Genomic DNA, 23,765 nt, shown 5'->3' with positions numbered 1-23,765 from the left:
CGTGTCTAGATCACATGGCTTCGGTTGAGATTGTAGAGCACGGTGGCTCCGATCCATCCGATGAAGAGCGCTATGGCCAGGTAGCGCAGCGTCCGGAAGACGGCGATCAGTCCAGCCGAGTCGGGCTGCACCTTGGAGCGGTAGATGGCGAACCCGAGGAGCAGACCACAGATGGCTCCGCTGATGTGCGCCGCAACACCGATCCGCGGCTGAAGGTTCCCTTTGGTAAGGCAGTGTCGGATGGAGTACAGCACGTCACTGATGCACAGCACCAACACGGCGAGCAGGCGATAGTAACGATAGGAGAGAGTTTTAAAGTTCTGTAACAATTAGGAAAAAGAAGGAAAAGAATTACAACCATCTGGTGCTTGAAGGGGATCTCCTTTGCAACACACCATAATGATATGTGGTATATGGCTCATGAGCAAACAGTACACGCCGGCCGAAGCGCCGACCATGAGGGTTGGCTCGAAGACGGAAGCACCGAGTCCTCCGGCGAGAATGCCGGCGAAGTACACCAGCAACACCTTGTCATGCCCTTGCTCCGTTTCCAGAGGAAACGCCACCAGTATCTGTAAGTTGTTAAACAAGTATTAGCTACTGTTGCCTTCCGCAACGATTGGCGGCTTTCCCTACCTGAATGATAATGTTGAGCACCAGGTGGACACTTCCGGCGTGAAGAAATGTGTACGTTACAAAGCGCCAAACCTAACGGATTTTTAGGAAACCGTAAGTGGAGAATTCGATCTCGATGTTTGAAGACGATCTAATAAACTTACCTCATACTGTTTGACCGGCGAAAAGATGAGCTTCTGATGGATGGCATTATTGTTGAAAATGAAGACGGAAATCTGGGAAAGGAGATGGGGAAAAGAGAAAATGAGGAAATGGGTCACCACCACGATTCATTATAGACACTATTTTATTGCCCAGCCTTCTTCCGGAATCCGTTCGAAACAAACACGTGGCAGGGACATTGTCGTAAAGCGGGATTTAATTTTTCTCAAGAAGCGAATCCCACGGAACCCGGAAAACTCTCCCGACACATGGTAATGGCCATCCAGAACGAATGACCATAACGTTGATGATTTTCTCCTACGCAAAACAAGGTAACGAATCCCCCAAACAGCTAGGGAAAACGAAAGTGAAACGAGGAAAACGTATCGATGTGGTCATAAATTTTGAAGAAGATAGTTTAAAGAACCACGCACGCAAACGGAACAGAGCGCCGTAAAGGCTGGCGTGTTTGATTTACGTTACGTTTACGACCATCGGTTCCACGTGCGGTATTGGGTGGAAAAAGGAACGACGTTTTTCGTATCGAATTACTTGATTTGCCCGTGTGCGAGCATTGGAACGTCACGCGGGAGCTCGGAAGAGGACGGATTGCAGCCGGATGGTTCATTTATTTGGATTGTGTTTTATGAGTTTCCTAGTTTTTTTTTCTTTCTTGATTCAGTAAACTATTTTCAACGCTCCTGATTTTGTCCAACAAACCGAAGGAACTTCTTGATGATTCAAATGACCCCAACGGTCATGAAGCTCAGCGATTAACCATGGGTTTTCGGCCAAGCAACGCATGACCGGGCACAGGTTGGTTTTCCCGTTCCGCTGTAAACCGATACCAAGGGGGGGAGGTTTTCCACGGGTCCTTCGTTCCCCAAGTCAACTACCGTACCGTCACGCTAATTGTGTCAAACCCCCCTCGACGGTGTTTAACTTTCGCGTTCTAATGCTCGGGATATTAAGTAATCAAAAATCAGTTCCAAGGAGGAGGTTACTTTAGTTGGAAAAAACGATTGCATGCCGAAGGAAGGAAGGAAGGAAGGAAGCAAGTGGGTGCAATAGTTTAGGTGAGTGGTATGGAGCTTGGTGGGTTTCCTCGCGTGGTGAAGCCATACCCAGCGGCCGTCAGGGTTACGCGGGACGCGAACAAAGGCGTCCCAGTGACACAATGTGCCCTCGCAGATGGTGACGATGTCAAACGGCGCAAATCCGTGTAAATCTCGCTCACCGATTCGATACCGATTGGCACAGTTCGCGGGCGGACATCCGCCAATCTAGGCCGGCGGTGGAGCCCGCCATCGTTTGACAGTTGTTTGAATTGCTGTAGGGTTTAGCAAAACAAATAGGCCGCCGTCTATGGCTGCAAACGCCATCGGACAACAACAGTTCCATCGAATCCGGTGTAGTGCAAGTGCGCCTCTGCACAATCGATAGAGCTGTAGTCGATTGCATCGGCTTGACCTGGGCCTGGCCTTGGTTCGGCAACACGGCGAAACACGGCCTGCTTTGAGATGGGTAAATATTGGATTTGGTACGCCACTTTTCCGTGCACCGCGTCGACGCTGTGCGCCTTTGTTTACGTTCCGTTGCAACGCGCGCGCGTGTGCAGCTTGCTATGTATGTTTCCCGCATGTTGCCACCGTGAGTGCAACTGCAAGCGCCAAACTACCTTGTCACCGCGCGGTAATTGACAGCTTATGCACATGTGTGTTCGTTTTCACCTGCCCTGAGCTGATCGAACCTGATTTGAGCGTTTCCCTCTAGCCGCTAGAGTCGGCGTCTCCTTCCACTCGGGGTTGCGGATTTTCCTTACAAGGGAAACTCCGACTCCGACCACTGCACGTGACAATCTTGCGCACGTCTCATCAATCACTGCGAGGCCACGCCGTCGCTGCATTCTTTGCCCAAAAGGAAAAGGAACCACCAGACAACGCACCAACTTCGAGGTGATGCTTTGGATGCGGACATTAGATGGGCGACCTCCTGCGTTCAATCGAGCCTAAAAGCCTGCAGTTGATTGCAGTTTTATTCAATCACTGTCTCTATGGCCCAGTGTCTACCTATCCATAATTACTTTTGTTGGGTTCGTCGTGAACCTACGCGTTGGAAAAGAAGGGACCGAGGATCAAGGTTCGTGCAGGGGTGCAATATTGAAGCGGCACGAATCGAATGGTATCTGATTAGGGCATCGTCAAGTGAGGCGGTGGGAGTACCCTACGACGATTCCATACAGAAAACATCCGATTTCGAGGGGACGTTTCGGGAAGAAAAACGAAACAACAATTTACTCTATGGATAATAAAGAAGAAGGTAAATACAATCGGATAAGATAGGGAATGGTTTTATAGGAAGGCGGTTCGGAGAAACGACCTCTTCAAATGGTAGGTTATTTTTCTGGCAATCTTTTTAAAGTTCCTTCTTTTACGGAAGCGGCCAACACGTGCTAGATTTCCATCTCCACAAAATATTTGCTCTATCATCCTGACAAGGTCCGATAGACAAAATGTTGTTTGGGGATTAGTTTTGTCACGGGAAAATATTGACAGAGTATTGCGGTGGCAGTGTTTTCTTGTTTCGTCTGCTAAGAAAAGAGCATCATCTGAACATCGGCAAACTTAAAAAAGTGGAAACAAATATTGCTTTGTCCTACGACACAATTTTCTGATGAATCATAGTAAAACCATCGATGAGAAGAGAGAAAAAAATGTCGCAAAGAATAACGTCCCCTCCCTGTCGTCGATAGAAGGTCGATGTGGATGAGATAAAGAGGCCCGTTTTGTGCAGCGTGCACAATGTGATGCATTCTGCTCGAATAAACACAATGCAAATGCATCACTAAGCGGAACGAGTTAAATAAATTGAATACCCCTAAATGGGAAAACCCTGATCTAAGGGAAGGAAGGAAGCTGGGACGTTGGTCGGGTCGGAAGATTATTTACTGAAAATCGAATGGCAAGGTTCCCCCACGACAGCTTATGTCATCTAATCTGGTTTCGTTGGCATGAAAATGGCAGCTAATTCCGACTTACGCTGTAATCATGTCACTTTAATGTTCTCCACCAACACCAACTCCTCGTCCCTTTGTTTGTGAAACGGCTCATGTTTCATGAATGGGCCATGATTTATCTCGAACTTGGCCCTTAATCTTCTCACTTGTTCTCACTTTTGGCTAATTTTTCTTTCACACACGCGCACCCCCGATGCTTCCTCTGCGTCGTGTGTAAAATTCGTAACGCAACGTGTCTGGTTACGAGAGTCAAACTCCGGTGCCAACGAGTCTATCGAAACCTGAAAGGGGGAAAAAGTCACCAGGGAAGGCGCCGCACGGTGCCAAAAATAGGATCCAGCATCCTTGCCCGTTGTGCCACACCCTGCGAGTCTGCAATGAATTTTTCACATCGATTTTTCCACAACCCGCCATTCAGCCATTGTCGCCGAACGTGGTTGCGTGAGGCGTGCGTCTTTCGGATGACGCGGAAAAAACGTGTCCTTTTCTACCCTCGGGGTGTTTTCCTTTTCTGGGTTAATGTGTTTCCCCTCCCCCGGTGGACATTCTTTTGCGATCTTTTTCGCCGCCCAGGAAAAGGCGCAACACTTTTCGACGGCGAAAAGAAAGTGAAATCGTTTGACCGGGACAAGGGACTTGCCCATTGAACCGTGTAAGGGAAAAACCTTCAGGTTCAAGGAAAACAACACCTAATGGACGGACCAAAAAAAATCGATACTGTTCTTCCGGCGAAAGGATGACCCCATGTGTGTGTGGCAGATAAGTATGTGTTGAAAAATTTATGTTGAGCGAAACACGAGGATTGACTGGGTGGGAATCGCCCATGTGATTGATTGGGTTATTTCGAAAGTTTGCACGGAAGTTTGTCCAGAAAGATAGAAGGATAATCATGTATTCCATTTGGAGTAAACCTTTTGTGACTTTTTGGTTTATAGCATTCAACTTCAGTTTTTGTATTAAATGTTTGATTTTGTTTGAACAACATTCCTATTTGACAGTGACATAAAGCTGCCATCGCCATTTGTTGATTCGGTTAACCTTTATCGCTTCCAAACTTGAACAGTGTCTGTTCACGCTAATAAACTAATTTATTTCTCAAGGGGAAACACCCAAACCGTAGCCCAATCCCCCAATTAAACGTGGCCCAAATTTTACCCTCGGGGTTCACAATTCCACCCGTCCGTCTGTCAAAACATTGGATTCCCACCACCCATACCGATAAAACATTGTCCTACCTGCAGGGCACTGACAATCAGCAGACTCCATGGCACGGCCCAAGGACAGCACTGACACAACTGGAGCAGCTTGGCGGTCCGCGTTTGTTTCCGCTTCCGGCGGTTCACCTTCCGCAGCTTATCGACTAGTTTGGCATCGCTGTGAGAATCATCGTTACTACTGCTGCTGCTGCTGCTGTTGGACCGGGTCGTCCCGGGTGAGCTGCCCGTTGAGCTATCCGTCGACTCTGCTCGGGACTCCGGTGTGTCATCGAGACCCTTCTTCGCGGCGCCCCCGCGCTCGAGGTCGATGGCGAAAATGCGCGTCTTTTTCGCTGCCCGCGGATCGCACAACCTTTCGCACTCCAGGCTGGACTCGCTGCCATCGCTCGCGGCCACCGACAGGAAGGGTTCCCGTTCCAATTCCGGCTGTCCGCGCTTGTCACTCTCGATCCACGCCAGCTGACAGGTGGCCGTGCCGGTGGCTGCGGTTTTCCCTCGATGCCCCGGAACCACCTTGGACGGTTTTCGCGTGTCTGTCATTTTGTTGAGTTGGGTTTGGTGTTTTTTTGGCGGGTATCTATCTGCACGATGATAGCATTGGCACTGGGGTTTGGTCGTTTGGACTTTTTGACACTTTATGGCATTCTCGCGAAAGTGATAAGAAAGACCTCGTGTGTTCGTAGCCCAACGCCTTGAGTAATCGAACAAAACAAGCCTATCTAATCAGTGTACAGCTCATTCGGTGGATTCGCGAACTTGTCCCAGTTTTACCGATTAGTATCGATAGGGATTTATTTCTGGTTTCTGTGACGTTTCCAAGACGCCTTTTTGGGTTTCTTCACAAAGCAAGCTGTTGCTTCTATTCGATCTGAACTTCTTGGTTCAAAGATAGTAGCAATCCTATCGGCGTCGTGTGCCGCCTGGGGTATGGTTTATGGCGTGTTTACATGTCCACTTTGTCAAAGTTCTCGGATGCGTTCAGTAACCCTTCGTTAACTCTCCGCTACAACGGCCACGACCTTCGCGTGGAATCGATGCAGATGCGTGCTACTGATTAATGGGAGGAAGGGTCAGTGGACACAGGGTGATCGCACCATGCCTGCGTGTGGCCACCGGGAGGGCTGGCTTTTTCCGCTTCACTTCACCGCCATCTGACACGACGGAGGAGATAAGGCCAGCATAAGGAGGCGAACCATCAGCCGACGCAGTCTTTGGCGCTTTGTCACCGTGCCGTTGATTCATCAATCGAACTGATGTTTTTGTGCGCAATCAATGTCAATTCTGAAAATTGATAAAATTTATTATGTACTTTGTATAAACATAACGATCGCAGGAATGTTAATAATTATTAATCAATTTCAGGAATTGACATTCCAGCGTTAGTCATCTTCAAAAATGAAATGGAAATGGTTTTAGTATTCCGTTTTTCAATTTGATAAGAGGCACACAAGAGAAACTCTTAAGGCTTAGAAGTTCATGTCCCATTGGAATACTCCACATCATTTGTGAATGTCAGAAAAGGTTGGAATAATTAATTGGAGGTATCCCCTTGGATTTATTTTTAACGCACACCACACAATGTTTACATTAGCTACACTAATGACAGAAAACAGTTCCCTAAATTCCTCCCACCCAGGCAAAGGGCCAGTCGATCTCGATGGATACTTGGTTCCTCTTCCTCCGGCAGCAACTTTCCCATTCCCGATTCGGAACACTATTCGGAGCCTGGAATAGTTGGACCACTTTTAGAAGATAATCAATTACGGTCAACCGTTCGGTGCCGATAGACTCAGAACAGATGTGTCTCCCAGTGCAATCTCAAGGGCAGGGCGACTGAATTACTTGTTTACCGACACCTTTTCCCGGACGCAACTAATGGCTTGCGTCGTCGTCGTCGTTGGTTCGATAACTTATTGCCTCAACTGTCAACTGGCCTTCGACGTGGAGCCAAACCAAAGGTTAAACAAATATCGTTAAGTCACCCCCCAAAAAAAGGGGCCAGAATTTAGACGTCAGTCCGATTACGATCGGGTGCACTTCCCTACGGATCAAGGGTTTTTTCCCTACGTTTTCCCGCCACAGTGGGTTGGTTCTTGATGATCTGAAGCGGAGATTATTTATAGAACTCTCTTTGGTGAAAAAGATGAGGACGTGCAGTGCGATGCCTTTGGAACATGAAGGACCCGCACGAACTCCTTAGAACTCATGGAAAACTCATCTCATGACGTGCCGCTGTCGATCGTTGTGATCGTCGGTTCTGCAGTGTGTGGGGTAGAGATTGACAGTTGATCTAGATTTCTGCGGTTTATTCCCCCTATGTGAGACATTTTCACGTGTGCACTCCTTGGGGTATAGCGCAATTTCGTAATGCTGCCCGCGTATGTCACCACCGTCGTCGTCGTCGTTTGCGGTTTTCACTTGGCTGTGGTCGCGAACGCACCTGTCTATTGGGACGTATTTATTTTGATTCTGTCCCAATCTGTTGACGGAGGCCACCCGGAGGTAACCGCAGAAGAAACCGGCACCGTGACGGCGTTCGTGACGAGTTTAAGCATAACTTTTCGATCTTCACAATGACTTCATGGGCGTTTAGGAAAACTAATGCTTCATCTGTTTCTGCGTTATTTAATGGCGTTTCGTGGCTCGGACCGCCAAATTGTCAATGGCGGGAAATGCTTTGTGTTGGTGCCCTTTTTCGAAGGTTCGTAAAATGACCAAGCTATTTTTTGGCCTATTCCCATCGAATTGGTTTTCTGCACTTGACCGTTAAGCTACCATTAAACCAACGTTGTAGCAAAAAGTAACCTCCAGTTTATACATTAAGCCAACAAACGTGTCGTGTGACTGAAATTGGAAATGGGACACATGGTAATAATTGTTCCGTTGGCGTGATCTCTTCGTATTTTTTTCCACCCCGCTTACAGTTGCGTGGCTATGACGAATGCTAATTATTGACATTTGGGAGGTAATTTGTCAACGAGAATCGACGCGGGTTACTGAAGGCCGCACGGAACGATCGATTCACAAAACAATCATTTCTGCCGGAATGTGAACAACTGGCATCGGGCTGAACTGAGGCCTTGGGTAGTTGCAATTTTTTCCCCAAGTTTCAGCTTCGAGATAATAGATTCAAAATTTACTTGACAGCAGCTGGTAACGATGCGGTAAGGGAAGGCAAAAAAAATGTTTACTGCATCCCTGGAATGTCGTCTCCTGATAAGGCTAATTTAAAGGGGACATTCCTGGCGAGGCCAGAAAGGTTGCATGTGCAGCGGTTATCAGCATCAAAGGTGAAACGGTGGCACTATTTGATTGGAATTCTAATTAAAATTGCTTTTATCTGATGTTTTTCGCAGAAATTTCACATGGAACATGTTTTAATGCATCTCAAGGCAAAATCATGCATGGCAACGGCGGGGCAAATCCCCTTTTTAAACAAACACTTGACATTGAACGTGAACTTCAACATCGCTTTAATGCAATATACACTTGTACAATACAGACATGCGCCACACTTGCCTAAGGAGTATGTTTTTCAGTCTTCTTCAACAAAGAAAAGTGTTTCAAATCGCGCCCGATCGAAGTTTACAAAACATAATCCAATAACGTCTGGTTCCTTGCCGCGACGGTGCAGTCGTAAAATCCAAACAATCGTAGATTAAAACTGGGGAGTGGAAGTGGCGAATGGTTCACCTAAACACTTCTACGAACCGCAGAAACACCGACCGTTTCGATTTCCATGTCGCGCTATCGCGAAAATATTATTCTTTGCCTCTTCTTGCTTAGATCGTGAAAGATGCCAGCCCCGCTTGTTGTCATCTCACGCTGTGCGTCTGGGATTCCGACAAACGATTCCAAAGCGATCGGTTTACGTCGGTGTTATCATTCCGGTGTGGAAAACTCGTGTCTTGCAGTTGGCACTGGGCCAATATTTGCAGACGGCTACAGCTGTTGGAGCTCTGTTTAGGTTTCCTCCCGTACATTCCCCATCAAGCTGGACTGAGATATTCGTTTTAAATACATTTTTGGATAGAACACGTTTTCTTGTGTGCACCGTTCACTCGAAACCGTTTTGCGGTGTACCCATCATGATCTAACATTCTCCTCACCTTCGATCGTTCGATCGTGTGTTTTTTTTTCTCTCTTCTCAATCAAAGGCACACAAACACCGCACAATAAAAAAAAAACCATCAGCCACTTGAAATCACCTTTTTCGTGTGTAAATTTCTTCGCACCGGCTTTCGCGTGGACGCCCGGGCGAAACCAGACGCGCGGAACGACGCCCAGTCGCGGGATTAATGGCACACGGTTCGACTGCAGTAAACCGGGGTGAAATAAAAGAGGAAAAACACGTCACTCCCGGTCCGCCGATCCGCGAGGAATTCTTTCCTCCCAATACGATTTCGGTGGTCGCAACTAAGGAATGGACGCAGCACGTCGAAGCGTCCACGCTAGAACAGCGCTCCGAGTAGACTAAACTTACCCCAGCGTCGCGGTTAGTAAATCTGTGCTCGCCCCGGATCGATCGAAACTCGCGCGTCAAATGGCGCTACAAATAAATGAAATGTTTGTCGCGTGGTTCCGTCGCGACTTTGTCGGCCGAGTCGCGCAGGCTGTTCGACATCTTTATCTCTTCTTATTCGCCGAGCTCATTGTTTTCTACTTTTCTTATCTCTTTCATAGGTTTTGCAATCAATATTCATTCGATATAAATATGCAGAATCGATTAATAGATTTGAAATACATTTTGAAGCTTGTGTTTTATATACATGAAACAGGAATGGTTAAATGATTTGAGATTCTAGCATGAAAACAATAACATTTAAATATCCCTCTTAACGGCAAAAAGAGACAACTTTTATGATCATCCGGTTTTCGGCAACAGTTGGAAAGCTATTTTTGGCTAACGACAAAAACGTTTTTCCTCGTGTGGAACTGGAAAAGCAATCAAAAAACCCGGCCCAGCGATCATGCAACGATCGCGATCGCGAGTAAAATTTGTCGTGCAACAAAGACGTTGAGTCGAGGAATGAAATGCACCGAGTCGCACACAACGAAGCCGGTTTTCCCACGACGAGCTCGTCGTTTGAAATGACGACGTTCCTGCGTATGCAAAGAATGGATGCATTTTTAGACATGCGACACTCACGCAGAATGCAGTTCTAGCAACGTTAGGTGCCGGAACGGTTCTTTCGGTTTAAAAATATACCTCTCACCAAGTCGAGAATCCGGCATCCCGTTCGGGAGGTAATGGCCGTTTTGGGGGCAAGTGCCAAAAGAGGCGATTGCACGGCGTTTTGCGTTAGGAAGTCCCACTCCCAGGGGAGGGGGGCTTATGCTTTGGAGTGGTCTGTTATGTTCATACCATTTGGCGACACTTGTTGGTTGCAAGTTTATGCTAGCCGCGACGCCTAGAGAAGCCAGAAAGCCGATGCCCAGGCTAGAACCGCTACACCGGAAACCGACCGTGGGCGATCATCGTGGGAGATTACGCGACCGTCCATTAACGGGTTCGTTGCAGTCGTTATGGTTGCCGTCGCGAGCCGTTGTTTTGCATCGGATTGGGAAAGTGCTGAAAGTCGGGTCTAAATTAAAAGCGGGGAGCCCGCCATAACTTTGTGGTGTCATTTGCGGGAGATATTAATGAGCGGTTGGGGGCATCTGCATTTGGGAAACTGCTCGTGAATGACCTTATTGTGATAATTTATGAGTTGTTTTGGTGGACGCAGAACTTTATAAATACTTAATTAATATTTTAAGAGTTACTCAATAACCTCACGAAGCTATGACTGTTATTTAATTTTATTGAAACCAAATATGACTTTTATTCAACATTACAATGCATCAGACAGCAAACGAAGCCTGTGGGGAATTGTATGCTAATTAAAATACAGCCCCTCTGAATGACTCACGTCTTTGGAAGGTTTCTAAAAGATCAACATTAATCTGATGATGAATCAGATAATCGTAGGACTTCAACGACGACACACGCCAATGGCTTAAAACGTGATCTGTTAATTTTAGAGTTTAGTTAATTCCTCTCGTTCCATAATTTACTAACTTCCTATCGGAATCTTCTGGCATCGAATGGTAGCACACAGCAAGAATGTGCGAGCTCCCTAAATCGTCAGTTCGTTTGTATGTGGTAAATCGCGGGACATTAAACCGCTCGCTTAAACGAGCTGCTGCTGATTTATCGCTTTCTGTTCCCCGATCGGTTTCATGCGGTGCGATTTACTCCGCGGAATAGGAGTTGTTTCGCTGTCTGGCAAGAAATAAAACACTGGGCACAAGCACAGATTTCGACCCCCCTTTTTCTACCCACTACCCCCCCATGTACGTGAGGCGGGACGTGTCGTTACCCGACGGGCTATGTTTATATTAGGCAGATTTTTGGTAATTAATAGCACACCTCACGGTTTCCAAAGAGGGGTGGATGGACATTCCTTTCCTCATCTTTCCTACAAAGCGGATGGCGCTGACACTCCCCTCGAACCCCCCTCCGATGTGCTAAGCTGCTTAATAGTTACTGTGCGTATCGTTTTGACAACCGATTAAGTATTCCAATCAAACGCGCCAACCGGAGAGTGTGTCTGGTAGACAAAAGATGGCGCATTGCGATCGTTTTGCCGATCCAAACATGGAGCCGCGAGTGGAAGCGAACGGCTCGGTCGGTCATGTTCGCTGCTCTAGGGCGCCCCAACTCGCCAACCGGCGCTAGTAAACGGATACACGCCCAACGAGCGGTCCGAAACGGAAGTGACGAACAACAGATTCGGGGGTTTTGTTGTTCAATCGGTTGCTTAACAATCGGACGAACTTGGCCGAATGGATGTTATCGACATTGTTTCACCGATCGAGTGATTGGTGTGCGCATTTGCCATTCGTGACACGTTCTCCAATCATCGTCTGTCTGTGCAGCGTGTCTTTCCACTAGGCAAGGGCGTCATGCGTCATCTGGCAATGATCCGGTCACCATTAATCACAGAATGGTTTCATTGTTCCGACCGACAAGTCTGTCTGTTTGTTGAGCTTAGAACTGCAGCCCAACTATGCTTCCAACTGTGATCAGAGTATGTCTTCTTTCGGGGCCATTTAGAAATTGTCGTCGGAAGCGACGGGGGAAGACTACGTGCGGCCACAGTAGGAAGTGAGAACATAACACAATATGGTTGAATCTATAAAAATTATGATCTCTTCATTCCATAACACATCCCCCGATGCAACTGTGCACGAAGAAAATTCTCCTCAAGGAAGGAAAAACCAAACGGTGGTTGTTTTTCGGTTTTCATAAATCTTTCCACAGCTCGTGCACGTGACTGCGGTGGCGATGATGGGACCGTCCGCTGGATTTCGTGTCCATTTAGAGCCATGTTTTCCCTCGGTCTTATAACGATGGATGATTTTTCGCCCTGACAAGTGGCGCGTGCCGCGACATTATGACGACACCATGCCGCGACAATAGGTCTTGGAAGGCAAGGGAGTTTCCTTGGCAAGAAAAACTGTTAAGAATTGTATGCTGGGAACGTTGTTAATGCGTTTCTTTTCCTTTCATCCTGAGTAGCTTCTGGTGACTAATAATGGAGGTTTACCTAAACGAGACAGTAGGCAATTTAATTTATTAGGAAAATTTAAATACAACCTTAAGTACTAATCCTCCATGCTCGATTTTGTATCCATCAAAGACAATTTTATTTCATTCACAAAGCAGCATCTTGCTGGTTCGTAATGAACTTCTAGACGCACTTCACTTTACGAACTTCGACAGCCACTTTAGGGAATAGAAAAATGAAAAAATCTACCGTCGGTGGAAACATAAACAAACATGTTTAGTCCATCGATCCGAAAAAAAAACCATTCGAAAACCACGAGATATGTTCTAGGAATAAGGAAATGAAGTTTCCCATCACCCAGAAGACATCAAATACAGACGCACGAGGTTTTCCAAATTTAGAACACTTGTTTCGCTATAAAATTTTTAGTTTTTCCAAAGGAAACGAACTGTGACGGTAATGCTGGATTGATGAAAATGATACGCTGAAATGTCTGTTTATACTCAGATATTTAGAGTATGCTTCTGGTTATGAGTTTCACCTGCCTCACACACTACTCAGGAACCACTACACACACGTCACCAATGCTCTCACTTCATGGTGCACCCCCGGGAAAATCTTCCAATCTTCGATTTAGTTTCGCGGAAAATCCATCTCGAACCGGATGCGGCGGCGAGCGAACCGTTACTGATAGCGAAAGGGACGACGGGATCCCGGGTCCAGGGTGCCACAGGCGGCTTCCGTCCAGGCGCGCGCGTACTGCGTGTCTTCCCTTCCCCTGCGTCTTGCGTGTTTCATTCAACTATGAATGAAAACCGTACGCATTCCACTCCATCGTCTTGATTCGGCTTGCGTAGTTCGATGTTCGGCATCCGTGGGTTGCTATGGAAACGGAACTGACGCGTGTAGGAGCGAGAGAGAGAAATACTTCTGCTTGGATGGTGTTCATAATTTCCCGGACATGCTTTTTTACCCAAATCTTGCGAATCGTACAGTTAACCTCATCGTTTGCCCTGTGCGTTTGTCGTTGTCGATTTGAACCAACACGCGGCGTGTTATCGCGTTGTTAGGGGAAAAATGCTTCTGCTTCAGCCTCTGTTGGACGTGTAGAATTATTTTATCATCCCTTCCCCGGCAGCAGCTGCTTCGCCGTTAGATTCCAGGACCTGCCGACGACCGGGCCCGGCCCGTTTTCTACCATTTGTCGCACCGGGTGCTGGCGCCGTTCGAAGGGGGAGGAGGGTTTGCAAACAATACTGCCACAACATATACCTTCGCCCCCTGCTGAGCTCTGAGTTTTTTGACACCGATCTCCTGACCCGACCACCCTCCCCTAGGGGTTAGGTTGTTGCACTCCGACGAACAAATGAGCCGCGAGCGATGCACTTCAGATTTGCAGCAGCCCCAAACATCCAAGCCAGACGGTTGGATGTTAACGGTTACGCGCGCTTCAAATCACGTCAACGTTGGGGGACAGTTCCGGCTGTCGATTGAAAGCGTAATTGAGTTACCGTTGGGAAAAGTGAATTTCATCGGACGAAGGTCCCCTCTGCATCCCCTCTCCCAAAGAGATTGTGACGGGAATTTGAATCGATACTCGAGCGTTAAGTGCTTGACGGTTGTTGGGGTTCCATTGGATCATGAAGCACTCTCATAAAGCGGGGTTACGGCGGACAACAAACCCTCTTGTCACCGGTGTAATCGGGCTCGGGAGAATTCATTATCGAAACATAAATTATTCGTCCTGGGAACGAAAGGATCGGTCGTTGAAGAACTGTGGTGCGCCGTTTGGTGTGGTAGGATGTCTGCACCAGGAAAACGAACGATAAACACGTTTGTTGAACGATGCCAAAGCATAGAGGAATACCACGCTGTTTAGAAGAGTTTTGACTGAATTAACTTCATACCCATAACGATAAGTGTTTGCTTGTCAGCTTGTGTTAATGATTAAGAGTAGAAAAAACGAATAATTAGACACACGGTGGCATGATCTCTATCTAGAAACGGAAAAGTTTCAAAAGAACCAGTGGATGGATGGCAACAATTTACTGTAACCTTCCTACCAATAGTTCGTTTTGCGTTATTCATTATTTAGTAGCCATTAGTTGAACGATTTGAATAAATTCTACACTCAACACTCAACGATATTAAGCGATAGTCGTTTAAGCGAAACAAATTTAAATTCAAATTAATCTGTTTCCAATATTCATTGCTAGATGTCTACTAATTGTATCAACATACGATGTTCTACACTAGATGTCGCTAGCTTGCCTAAAATCGCGTTATCACGTACACTTCTCTAGGCCGCCGTGTAACGACAGGATTGTTTACGTTTGTCAGTGAAGTGTTCGTGTGCTCTTGCATTTCACCTCTCTCTTTCGTCGCGTTGTAGTGTTGGGAAAATCGATTCCCGGTTGTGATTCCAATCCATTGATTCAAATTCATTCGGAGATCCGGATCTCTAACTCCGAATCCCAATCCATCAAATCATACTTGCAATTCGAATTTTCCGTTTTTTTATATCATTTGTTAAATTCATTGAATGATTTACGTAAGAAAATCGGCATATTTGACAAACTTCTTCTAATTGAATTCAAACAACACGATCATTCTAGCCCTTTTTGAGAAATATCTAGAAACTTACTGATTTACCCGAGTTTAGTCCGAGAACAGTGCCATGAGAGCTATTTGATTCACAGGTTCAGGTTTAAATAAACCACCGGTTTCTTCAGCGGTAGAAATGACATTGAAATGCCGGGTCTTGTTCGAGCTCGATGATCTCAAGGTCCCCGAACCGGTAGGCCGAACCGGGACGACATGTTGTCCATACACGGATCCGGATGTGTTGGTGCATAGAATGGAAATGTTCGTGACACCGGGTCTCTTCGGCCTCAAACACGTGTTCGAGCAGGTTGCGTCGTTTGTTGTTCGTCAGTTGCGTTCGCTTCGTCGTGGCGCGTGTTTGTAGAGAGGAGTGAATGGCTTTTCGTTCCATTCCTACACTTTTCGCGTTTCTCGTAATATTTTGATCGCGGTTTTTTTTTTCGCGCGCGCGTCGTGAATTTTCCAACGTGTTGTTTTGCAGCTGTTTCTTCGAAGACGGTGGCCGCTTTAGAAAAAAAAGTAAGAAAACTATCCCCTCCCAGCTGTTTCCTGTGCTGTTCCGGTGCAATTGTTTTCTGGTACGCAATGTGAAAGAGCTGCATGTTTTTGTTTTTTTATTGGCACGGCCCGTATACTGTGTGCGGTGTGTGTTGCAAGTGCAGCATAAACGGCACACTTTCGCTCGCCGGTGGTTAGTGAGGTCCCAAAAAACAAACGTGCGTGACGCATTTTAAATGCGGCCACAATTTGGCTTTTGATGAATACGTTAAATACGCAACTTCTGTAATCGAACTTTCCGTGGCCTGCTTCGGTGGCGCTTGGTGCGAGTGTTTGTGTATTGAGTTGTTTGCATCAGCGGATTTGTTTGAGCCGCAAACAGAACATCTAGTTCACTCACCGAGAATGTAAGAAGATCATCGGCCGGGAAACAATAGAACGCAGAATAGGGACAAGGAGCAGTATTTCCGTGTCGAGCTCAAGAAGAGTGTGAACACCTGTGCGCCGACAAGGGGGACGACGCAAAGGGCTAATGAGGATGAGTGAAAGAGACGGCAAGGGCTAAACAAAACGCTAAACAATACATCAGACGGTGATCATCGGAGCGATCGTTCCTGCGTTCTGCTGGTTCCTCCCGGTGTCTTTTCTTGGTTGCTCTGGGAAAGGTATTTCTTCATTACCGCCGGCCATTCTTACGCGTTTTAGTTCGCGTCTCCGCTCCCTTTACCCTCTCTACCTGCGCATCTTTCTTCGTCCCTCTCGGTGGCCCTTTTGTTTTACTCGTTCTCGTAACGCCCGATGGTTGAAGTGATCTGTTCTGGCGCATGTTAAGCCCTTTTGCCCCGCCACCATCCCTGCACCGGCCATTGCACTATGGAGCGAAAAGAGCAAATTGCCGGGATAAAATTCGGAACCAAATGTTTTGCAATTTTTTCATTGTAATATCGTGTAATACTATTATATTACACGAAATTATGATGTTTCTGGACAATCCCACCAGGTGGCGCTGCAAAAACCACATATTTTTGGACTTTTCTATGGGTGCATTATTTTTTCAATATTTTTTTTTATATTAACTTAAAGATTTTTTTTAGTTTGATGGAAAACAAACTAAATTTACAACAAACTTTCATTCAAAATATTGTTAACTGGAAAATAATTGATATTTAAAGCATCTAACGCGTACATAACGTCTCCTAACGAAGAGATACTATCTGAATATTCTTAACTTGTACCATCATCTTCTTGGTTTTGAATTGGCAAGGGTCTGTTACAATTTGAGGAACTTTAATCTACGAAAAATGTGTTTACTGCGTCTGGGTAAGGGATTTTTTTTTTTATTTTTCAACCATTTAGCCAGAGATATTGTTGAAATGTATGGATCGGATGATTATAATGCTCTCATAAAAATGTCTTTAATATTGAATTCTCGTTACTTTTAACGGGCGTGTTCTCTTCTATCCTGTCTGTATATTTTATGTCTACCTTCTGCTGCTTCCTCTCCTAAGATTTACAATGATTTCACCTACATGCGCAAGAACTTTATGGACAGTAGAAGGCATTTTTTATCAATTGTAATTATGTATGTAAAACAGTTATGTGTCTTTACAATAAAGACTAATAGGTCTTAATTTAAAGGCTGTGAACAGTTGATGGCTATTAACATATTTCGAAAGCTTTGTATAAGTTCAGTTTCTATTTGCAAAATATCACTCAATTTTTCTATGTTTGAAAAATCCCGACGACAAACATTTCCCGTCGTACTATTTCCACCCATTTGCCTTGGTTCATCTACTTTAATTTTTTTTCTCCAATATATTTTTTTTCGATCATTATACTTACTTCTATATTTTTTGGTAACCTTCCATTTTTTAAATCCAATTCTGTACGAAATGTGGAGCAAGCATTCGAAAAATCTCATCCAACAGTGTAGTGGAGATATTCCATAATATAAATTCTCAGGATTCTATTCTAAGTGCTCTACACTGTTCATTTCTATTGGTTTTGCACCACATATACAACATGTTTGCATAGACAGAGTGTCGGTTAAATATGCCAATATTTTTCCATCAATTAAACTCATGTAATATGAATAGTTTACTGCCACATAACTTGTTTCATTTAGCTTAATTGTATAAGGAACTAACCTGGCTATTTGGCTTTTGATTTCGTCTACTGTTTGTATAACTTTATCTTTTGACTCTTTCGCAATCTCGATAACAATTGACCTGCGAAACCTTACACTTTGTGTCATCAAGTTAATCCAGATGATACCTGAATCGTCACTGATGAACGAGAGACGGATAGGCGTTAACGCCGAAACTAGTAAATCACTGTCTGATGCGGTATTTTCTCCGGAACCATGAAACGGTTGATTGTAAATGCTGTGTCCACTAGATCAGTCAATGCCCCACGAGCACAATAATACGACGCTTAGTGAATCACACAAAGAAGATGAAAGGTGCCGCAAGATTTCTGCTTTTTGTATTTCAATTATTCTACACGCAGTGTGATTGATGCTTACTTTACTTTCAATGAACTCTAACGCATACCTAATGTTTTCCTTGCAAGAAACACTGTTTTTCAAAATGTTTATGATATCAAAACGGATATGATATGTAAGAGTACAAACAGAATTAAGAGTTAGTGTAGGGTACATTATTCCGAGGAATTTTGGGTATAAAAAGATGGGTTTGTGAGCTGTAGAACAAGTAAAAGCGACTTGATACATTCAAAGCAAACCAAACCAAATTTCATTCTTTGCCAGTGACTTGGCTTGTCTTTCCCCTTTTACGTGATGTTCATCCACAATGTACTATGCTTCACATTTTTCATTGAATGAGAAATTCAAATATTTCTTACCACACATGATGCAGCATATGGCATGATGGAGACGCCTAGTAGGTGATAAACTATAAGCTTCACATACGAAGTTCAAAAAAACAGGTAAAGTTCGCGCGTATATGCAAAAAAAACCATCATTTATCGTTACAAAACATTCTAGACTATAAGTGGGTATGAAACATATTACAATCTTTTACAATCCTTAGCGATGGCGTAAGGTTAAAAACAGAAAATTGAAAAATTTTCTAGGAGTTTTACGAAACAATTCTTAATATTTTGTGACATTCAATTCCAATTTACTTAAACTGTCATCAATTTTAAAGCAGGATAATATACCTTTCCAAAACTGTGCTTGAAATTTGATTCCGGCCATTATTATAGGAGTTACAGACCTTCAAAGTTGATGGATTTTTTTCAATTTTTCACGCAATATTTTCACAAATCTTGACTTTGACGGGCTGTTTCTCAGAATCTGGAAGAACAAAGGCTCTAGTTTTTGCGTCATTTCTTAGTTTCATCTTGTAGTTTAAGAAAACATATTTCATTTTTCTGAAATCCAAAAATGATTTTTTTATTTTTATCCCGGCTTCGCTCCATCGTGCATTGGAGCGTTGGAATGATAGTGGCATCGTAGTTCGTTCTGCGGCACGTCGGTGGTATTTGTGGTGCATATTATGTGAACGCAGGACCGCTGGCACCGACGACGAACGAACGAGTTGAAAATAGCGCAGATGAAGAAATCCGGTGCGAAAACGATCCACTGCTAGCCACGCACAAGAAGAAAGCCTGGATTTACGGATGGACGCCGTTGCTAACTAGTAGAAGAAGCAAAAAAATAAAAAATGGACCGATCAATCGTAGCACACCGTGTGTGTTCGCGTGAGTGTATGCTGATGCGAGGTTTAGAAGATTGTGCAACCCGCCGAAACTGACGATGAAGATGATCTTCCGAATTTTTTCAGCCGCGGGACCGAAAAAGTAGATGAGATTTTAAGTTCGTTCCACTTCAACCCAACACTCTCGGAGTGTTCAGCCGGCTGATGAGTAAATTAGTCATCATCATCGTCGCGATCGGGATCATCGTCTGCGTGAAATATTCCAGTTCCAAACGACGCTCAAGATGAACGATTCTTATGATTCTTCTTCTTGTCAGACGGCGGGCCACAATCAATGCTACCACGGGAGGAAGGAATTTCACCGCAAATGGGGCTTAGTGTGGTCCATTAATCTTCACGTTGTTCGCGATGATGATGTTGTTCCGCTTCTGATCGACAGCGGCGACTAGGCCGCGAATGTTGGTGTGCGTACGGCTCGCGGAACGCACCGCGCCGTCGAGGACAGTTGGCATAATTAATTAGTGTATTAGTAAATCCGATCACACCACCGACCGTGGTCAATGATCGGGATGGGAACATTCCGCGTTCAAATGTACGGATCTCTGGACCGACACTTCTGCCAGACGTCTGGCTTTTTTGTTGCTTTCTCAAGTCAAGTGGCGTTACAAAAAGTTCCCACAGTGATGGTTTTTTTTTTTCGTTCGCCTGTTTCATAGCCCGTTGTTATTCCTGCGACGTGTGCAGTAACCCGTTTTTTATACCTCAACTGGACAGGATTGAACCTGTTTCGATGACGCGTCGCGATCACCGATCAATTCTCGCTGGGCCGACGGCGCTGGGTTAGTTGTATCGGAGTTCTTATCGGAGTTCTCGGCCAAAACCGGTTCCGACCGTACCACCTTTGTTTCTTTTTTTAGCCCCCCGGCTTGTTTGGGTGCTGGTGGTCGTGGCTTTGACCAACAACCTGCCCGACGGACGGAAACAGGTTCATCTCTCGAGCCGCAACCGTCCGACCGGCGGAGGGTTGCCTGGTCGCACGGTTGTGATCCGATCCGATTTAATGATCGCTAACGATTCCAAGTGGCTCGCCACACGGAGGTCCTGGGAAGCAGCTTTCATTTTGTCACTATCTTCACATTCCTTGGCCGCTCCTTGCCGTACGCTCATCCTTCTCTTTTCCGCTGATCGTTCGAGATCGAGAACATGGTCCTGATTCTTGTCGAAAGCCCCTTCGAAGGGAGCGTGGCGCACGAAATTGGAATTTTACTTTTATAGCGTCCGATAATGGTGGAACGCATATGGAGAGGGATTATAATTATATGGCTTTCGAACCAATTACCCACCATTTCCCCCTTCGTGGGGGGAAACCGTATTATTATTAGTTAATTTTTCGTCAAACCACGCTAATGGAGAATATGGAATAAATATGAGGTTTAAGAAGAGCGGTTATCAAATTTATGGCGAAACGATGCCTTGAGCAAACAACGTTGACCTTTATGTGAAAGGATTGGTATCCTTTTCCTTGCACAGGTGGAAAATGTAAATGGCGTGATTTGGAATCGCTTGTGGGGACGATTTATTTATCGATCACTCGATGATCGCTATAGCCTGCCATCAAATTGATTGGGGGGAATCATCAAAACAGATAACGAAAGGTACATTATAATGTTGTAAATATGATAAAAACCATGTAGTTCTTTGTCATGAATTAACTTAAAATAAGCATAGTTATTGTATGGTTCACAAGAACACTTTGCAAGCAAATCTTCGTACTGTTTGTACTAACGTTTAGCTCGATCGGACATGCGCAAACGATCTTCCCGAACAGTGTTCGCTTCCCGGCACTTCTCTCTCTCCATCCCGTTCGGTTTGTGCTAATTGTACGCCACAACAACTGCTTTCACACACTGCCACGGTGCGCATCCGTTCGTCCGTTGCGAAATGCATCGCGGTGCAACGGGCCGTACGTACGTGCATTTCGTACACTGCAGCCGTGAGGGTCGGTTCGGCTCGTGCATAAGAAAAATCCGCCGACGCAAAGGCGCGCGCCAAATCCTACGTGCGTTTTGCTGAGCCGGGTTCGAATTACGCCGAGTCTGTGCTCCGCGAGAAAACCCAACCCTTAGCTTCTTCCAACTATTCTCGCGTGCTCTATTGTTTATTACATTCCGTGTATTTATGTCGCGCTTTCTTTTTGTATCTCGTCTCTTTTTTCTTTCAGCATTGGCGGTAACGGAACGAAAGGCCGCGTCTTATATCGCAGTGTCATCGGTTTTCGCGCCACAGAAAGCAACACGGAGGGTTCCGGCAAACACTAGGTGCAACCCCGACTGTCTTCTATTTCTGTCCGTGTTCGTGTTCCTGCCATCTAGATCATCATCACAACCAATCCCTCCCGTGCCCTCCCCTCTCCTCTTATTTTCCTAGGTCAACGTCGTATGAATCACGACACCGGCGATCGTCGGAAGAAAATCGCACGCAAGGAAGCGTGTCCCTCTTAACATCGCAGTCCATCGGTCCACAAGATCGAGACACAATTGTGGTGCTGTGTTAGGAATATAAAAAAAATAGGAAAAACAAACAGCGCAGGAAAAAAAGAGTGACGAGCGTAGTGAAGTCGGTCGACGCAGCATAAGTCGATCGACGATCGAGAAGCGATAGAAAAGAAAAGAAAAACGGGTGGAGGAAATACATGTGCGTTATGGTGATGGCGATGGAGATGATGCACAGTTGGTTGCGTTCCTGCGCTCGTCCGATTTCATCGTGATCTGTGCCATTCGGTGAAGAATGTGAAGTGGAAAAGTGAAGCTACCCAAACGGGGAAGTGCGTGAAAAAAGAAAGAGGTAATTGTCCGTCCAATCGCGAGTGAGCAAAAAGAAAGAGGAGAAGAAAAACCGCCTTTAACATAAGAAAAGTGAAGCAAACGACAGGAAACGACAACAAGACGAGCCACATATCGGAGCGTCCCAACGGGTGGAAATAAAAACAAGCTTTGACCAAAAATGAACGGCCTAGTTTCGCTGGTCGCGATCGTGGCCCTGTGCGTGGTCCTTCCCTCCTCGCAGGCTGGCACCCGCCCGCAGGAGGTGCTCATCAACAAATGCTGTCGACTGGGCGAGTACTACAACGCGACCGATCGGGTGTGCGTGGCCGGAGGGATCGCAAAATGGGTGCCCAAGATCTTCCTGCCGGGCAAAGGGCAGCTCTTTAAGGATCGCGGGGCTTCGCCACCGTTCATGAAGTTCGCCGAACAGCAACTACCGGCGGGCTGCGCCATCCCCACCGTGCACGAGGTCAGCCTGGTGACGCTGATGGGCAACGGATCGCTGTTCCTCGACCAAAAGCACGTCCTGGTGCCGGTTGCGGACTACTGTATCGATGAGCGGGTGGCTCTGGTGTGCCCGGCCGTCGATGCCCAGATGGACTCGCTGCAGGCGCCGGAGAAGACGAGCGTGGTGTTGCGATGCTGCGGGACGAACTTTGCCTACGACAAGGGCAACCGGACGTGCTCGAAGTTGGCGCGGGGCCACGAGCTGTTCGATTCGCGCATCATCCACTCACCGTACGTGGAGCTGAGCTACGGGTTTCCGGCCTGCAAGGAGCACGCGATCGCCGGCGTGTTCGACGAGACGCGGCTTCAGGAGCAGACCGGTTCGGTGACCACCGACTCCGGGAAGATTTTCGCCTCGGGCGAGTTCTGTCTCGAGCACTTGCGGGACGACGATCGGAAGGTGTACGTGTTCACCTGCTCCGAGCACTTCCAGCCGGCCTCGGTGCCCATCGCCAAGCAGGTAAGGGAAGACACCCTAAACGGACCGGATCAAGTTACCAAGGGACTGTATGCAACGAAATTAAATTCCTTCTTCTTCAACTGGGAAAATCAATTTCCATTTGACACCCTCGGCCGAGCTCCGATGACAGGAGTGAGCCTATGAACGAACTCCTCTCCTCGGTTCGAGGGTGCGTGATGTTAAATTTTCCACATCATCACCATCCTCCCGGCGTAGTTGTTGTCGAAGTTAAGAGTGATTGAGTTTGAAGTCACCACCATTTTACCATGATTTTTATCTCTGCTGAAATGTGTTTTTCCCCTTCGTTGACCGGGGGCCCTTTCCGCCCTTACGATAACGATTGTCTTGAAAAGAAGGGAGAGACGAATGCACCGAGATTGATTCAGGAATGAGTGTGCGATTATTGAAAGGGGAGATGAGAGAGTTTCCGTGCTGGATTTTCCTCGGACCCGGACCCTGTTTTGCTACTTGTAATAATGACGATGATTTTCATAACATTCGCAATATTCGTTTTCCCCTCTTCCGTGTTTTCCGGTCGTCTCGCCCTCCCGGTGGGGAAATAAAAATGATGAGGATGCGATATTGCAAACTTGAATTTGGAGTGGTTTCATCTGGTTTTTTGTTTTGT

The 23,765-nt window shown here is 46.1% G+C and overlaps 2 protein-coding genes across 3 annotated transcripts in view; one reads left to right on the top strand and one right to left on the bottom strand.

Annotated features, from left to right (window-relative positions):
• Nucleotides 1-5: 5 nt before the first annotated feature.
• Nucleotides 6-5,550, bottom strand: LOC131282645 (rhomboid-related protein 2). Its single transcript, XM_058312166.1, has 5 exons — nucleotides 5,029-5,550; nucleotides 780-851; nucleotides 637-708; nucleotides 396-572; nucleotides 6-320 (listed from the first exon to the last, which is right to left on the bottom strand). Exons 1-5 carry the CDS (start codon nucleotides 5,548-5,550, stop codon nucleotides 6-8), a joined length of 1,158 nt encoding a protein of 385 aa, XP_058168149.1.
• Nucleotides 5,551-21,913: 16,363 nt separating this feature from the next.
• The window catches only part of LOC131281379 (probable G-protein coupled receptor Mth-like 1), a 135,006-nt gene continuing 133,154 nt past the window's right edge, over nucleotides 21,914-23,765 (top strand). For both annotated transcript variants that reach the window (XM_058310708.1, XM_058310707.1), the window contains exon 1: nucleotides 21,914-23,137. In XM_058310708.1, the coding sequence (XP_058166691.1) occupies nucleotides 22,349-23,137 (789 nt within the window). In that variant the 5' untranslated portion in view covers nucleotides 21,914-22,348. The remainder of the gene's footprint in view (nucleotides 23,138-23,765) is intronic.

Source organism: Anopheles ziemanni, chromosome 2 (genome assembly GCF_943734765.1).
Source record: "Anopheles ziemanni chromosome 2, idAnoZiCoDA_A2_x.2, whole genome shotgun sequence".
NCBI lineage: Eukaryota > Metazoa > Arthropoda > Insecta > Diptera > Culicidae > Anopheles > Anopheles ziemanni.
The sequence above is the reverse complement of the archived record's forward strand: the minus strand, read 5'-3'. Positions and strand labels throughout refer to the sequence as shown.

Excerpts from the sequence above, each read along its gene's own strand:
- LOC131282645 (XM_058312166.1), bottom strand. The coding sequence starts at position 5,550 with ATGACAGACACGCGAAAACCGTCCAAGGTGGTTCCGGGGCATCGAGGG. Across the intron at positions 709-779 it reads CGCCGGTCAAACAGTATGAG|GTTTGGCGCTTTGTAACGTA; the intron begins GTAAGTTTATTA and ends AAAATCCGTTAG. Across the intron at positions 573-636 it reads TGCTCAACATTATCATTCAG|ATACTGGTGGCGTTTCCTCT; the intron begins GTAGGGAAAGCC and ends AACAACTTACAG.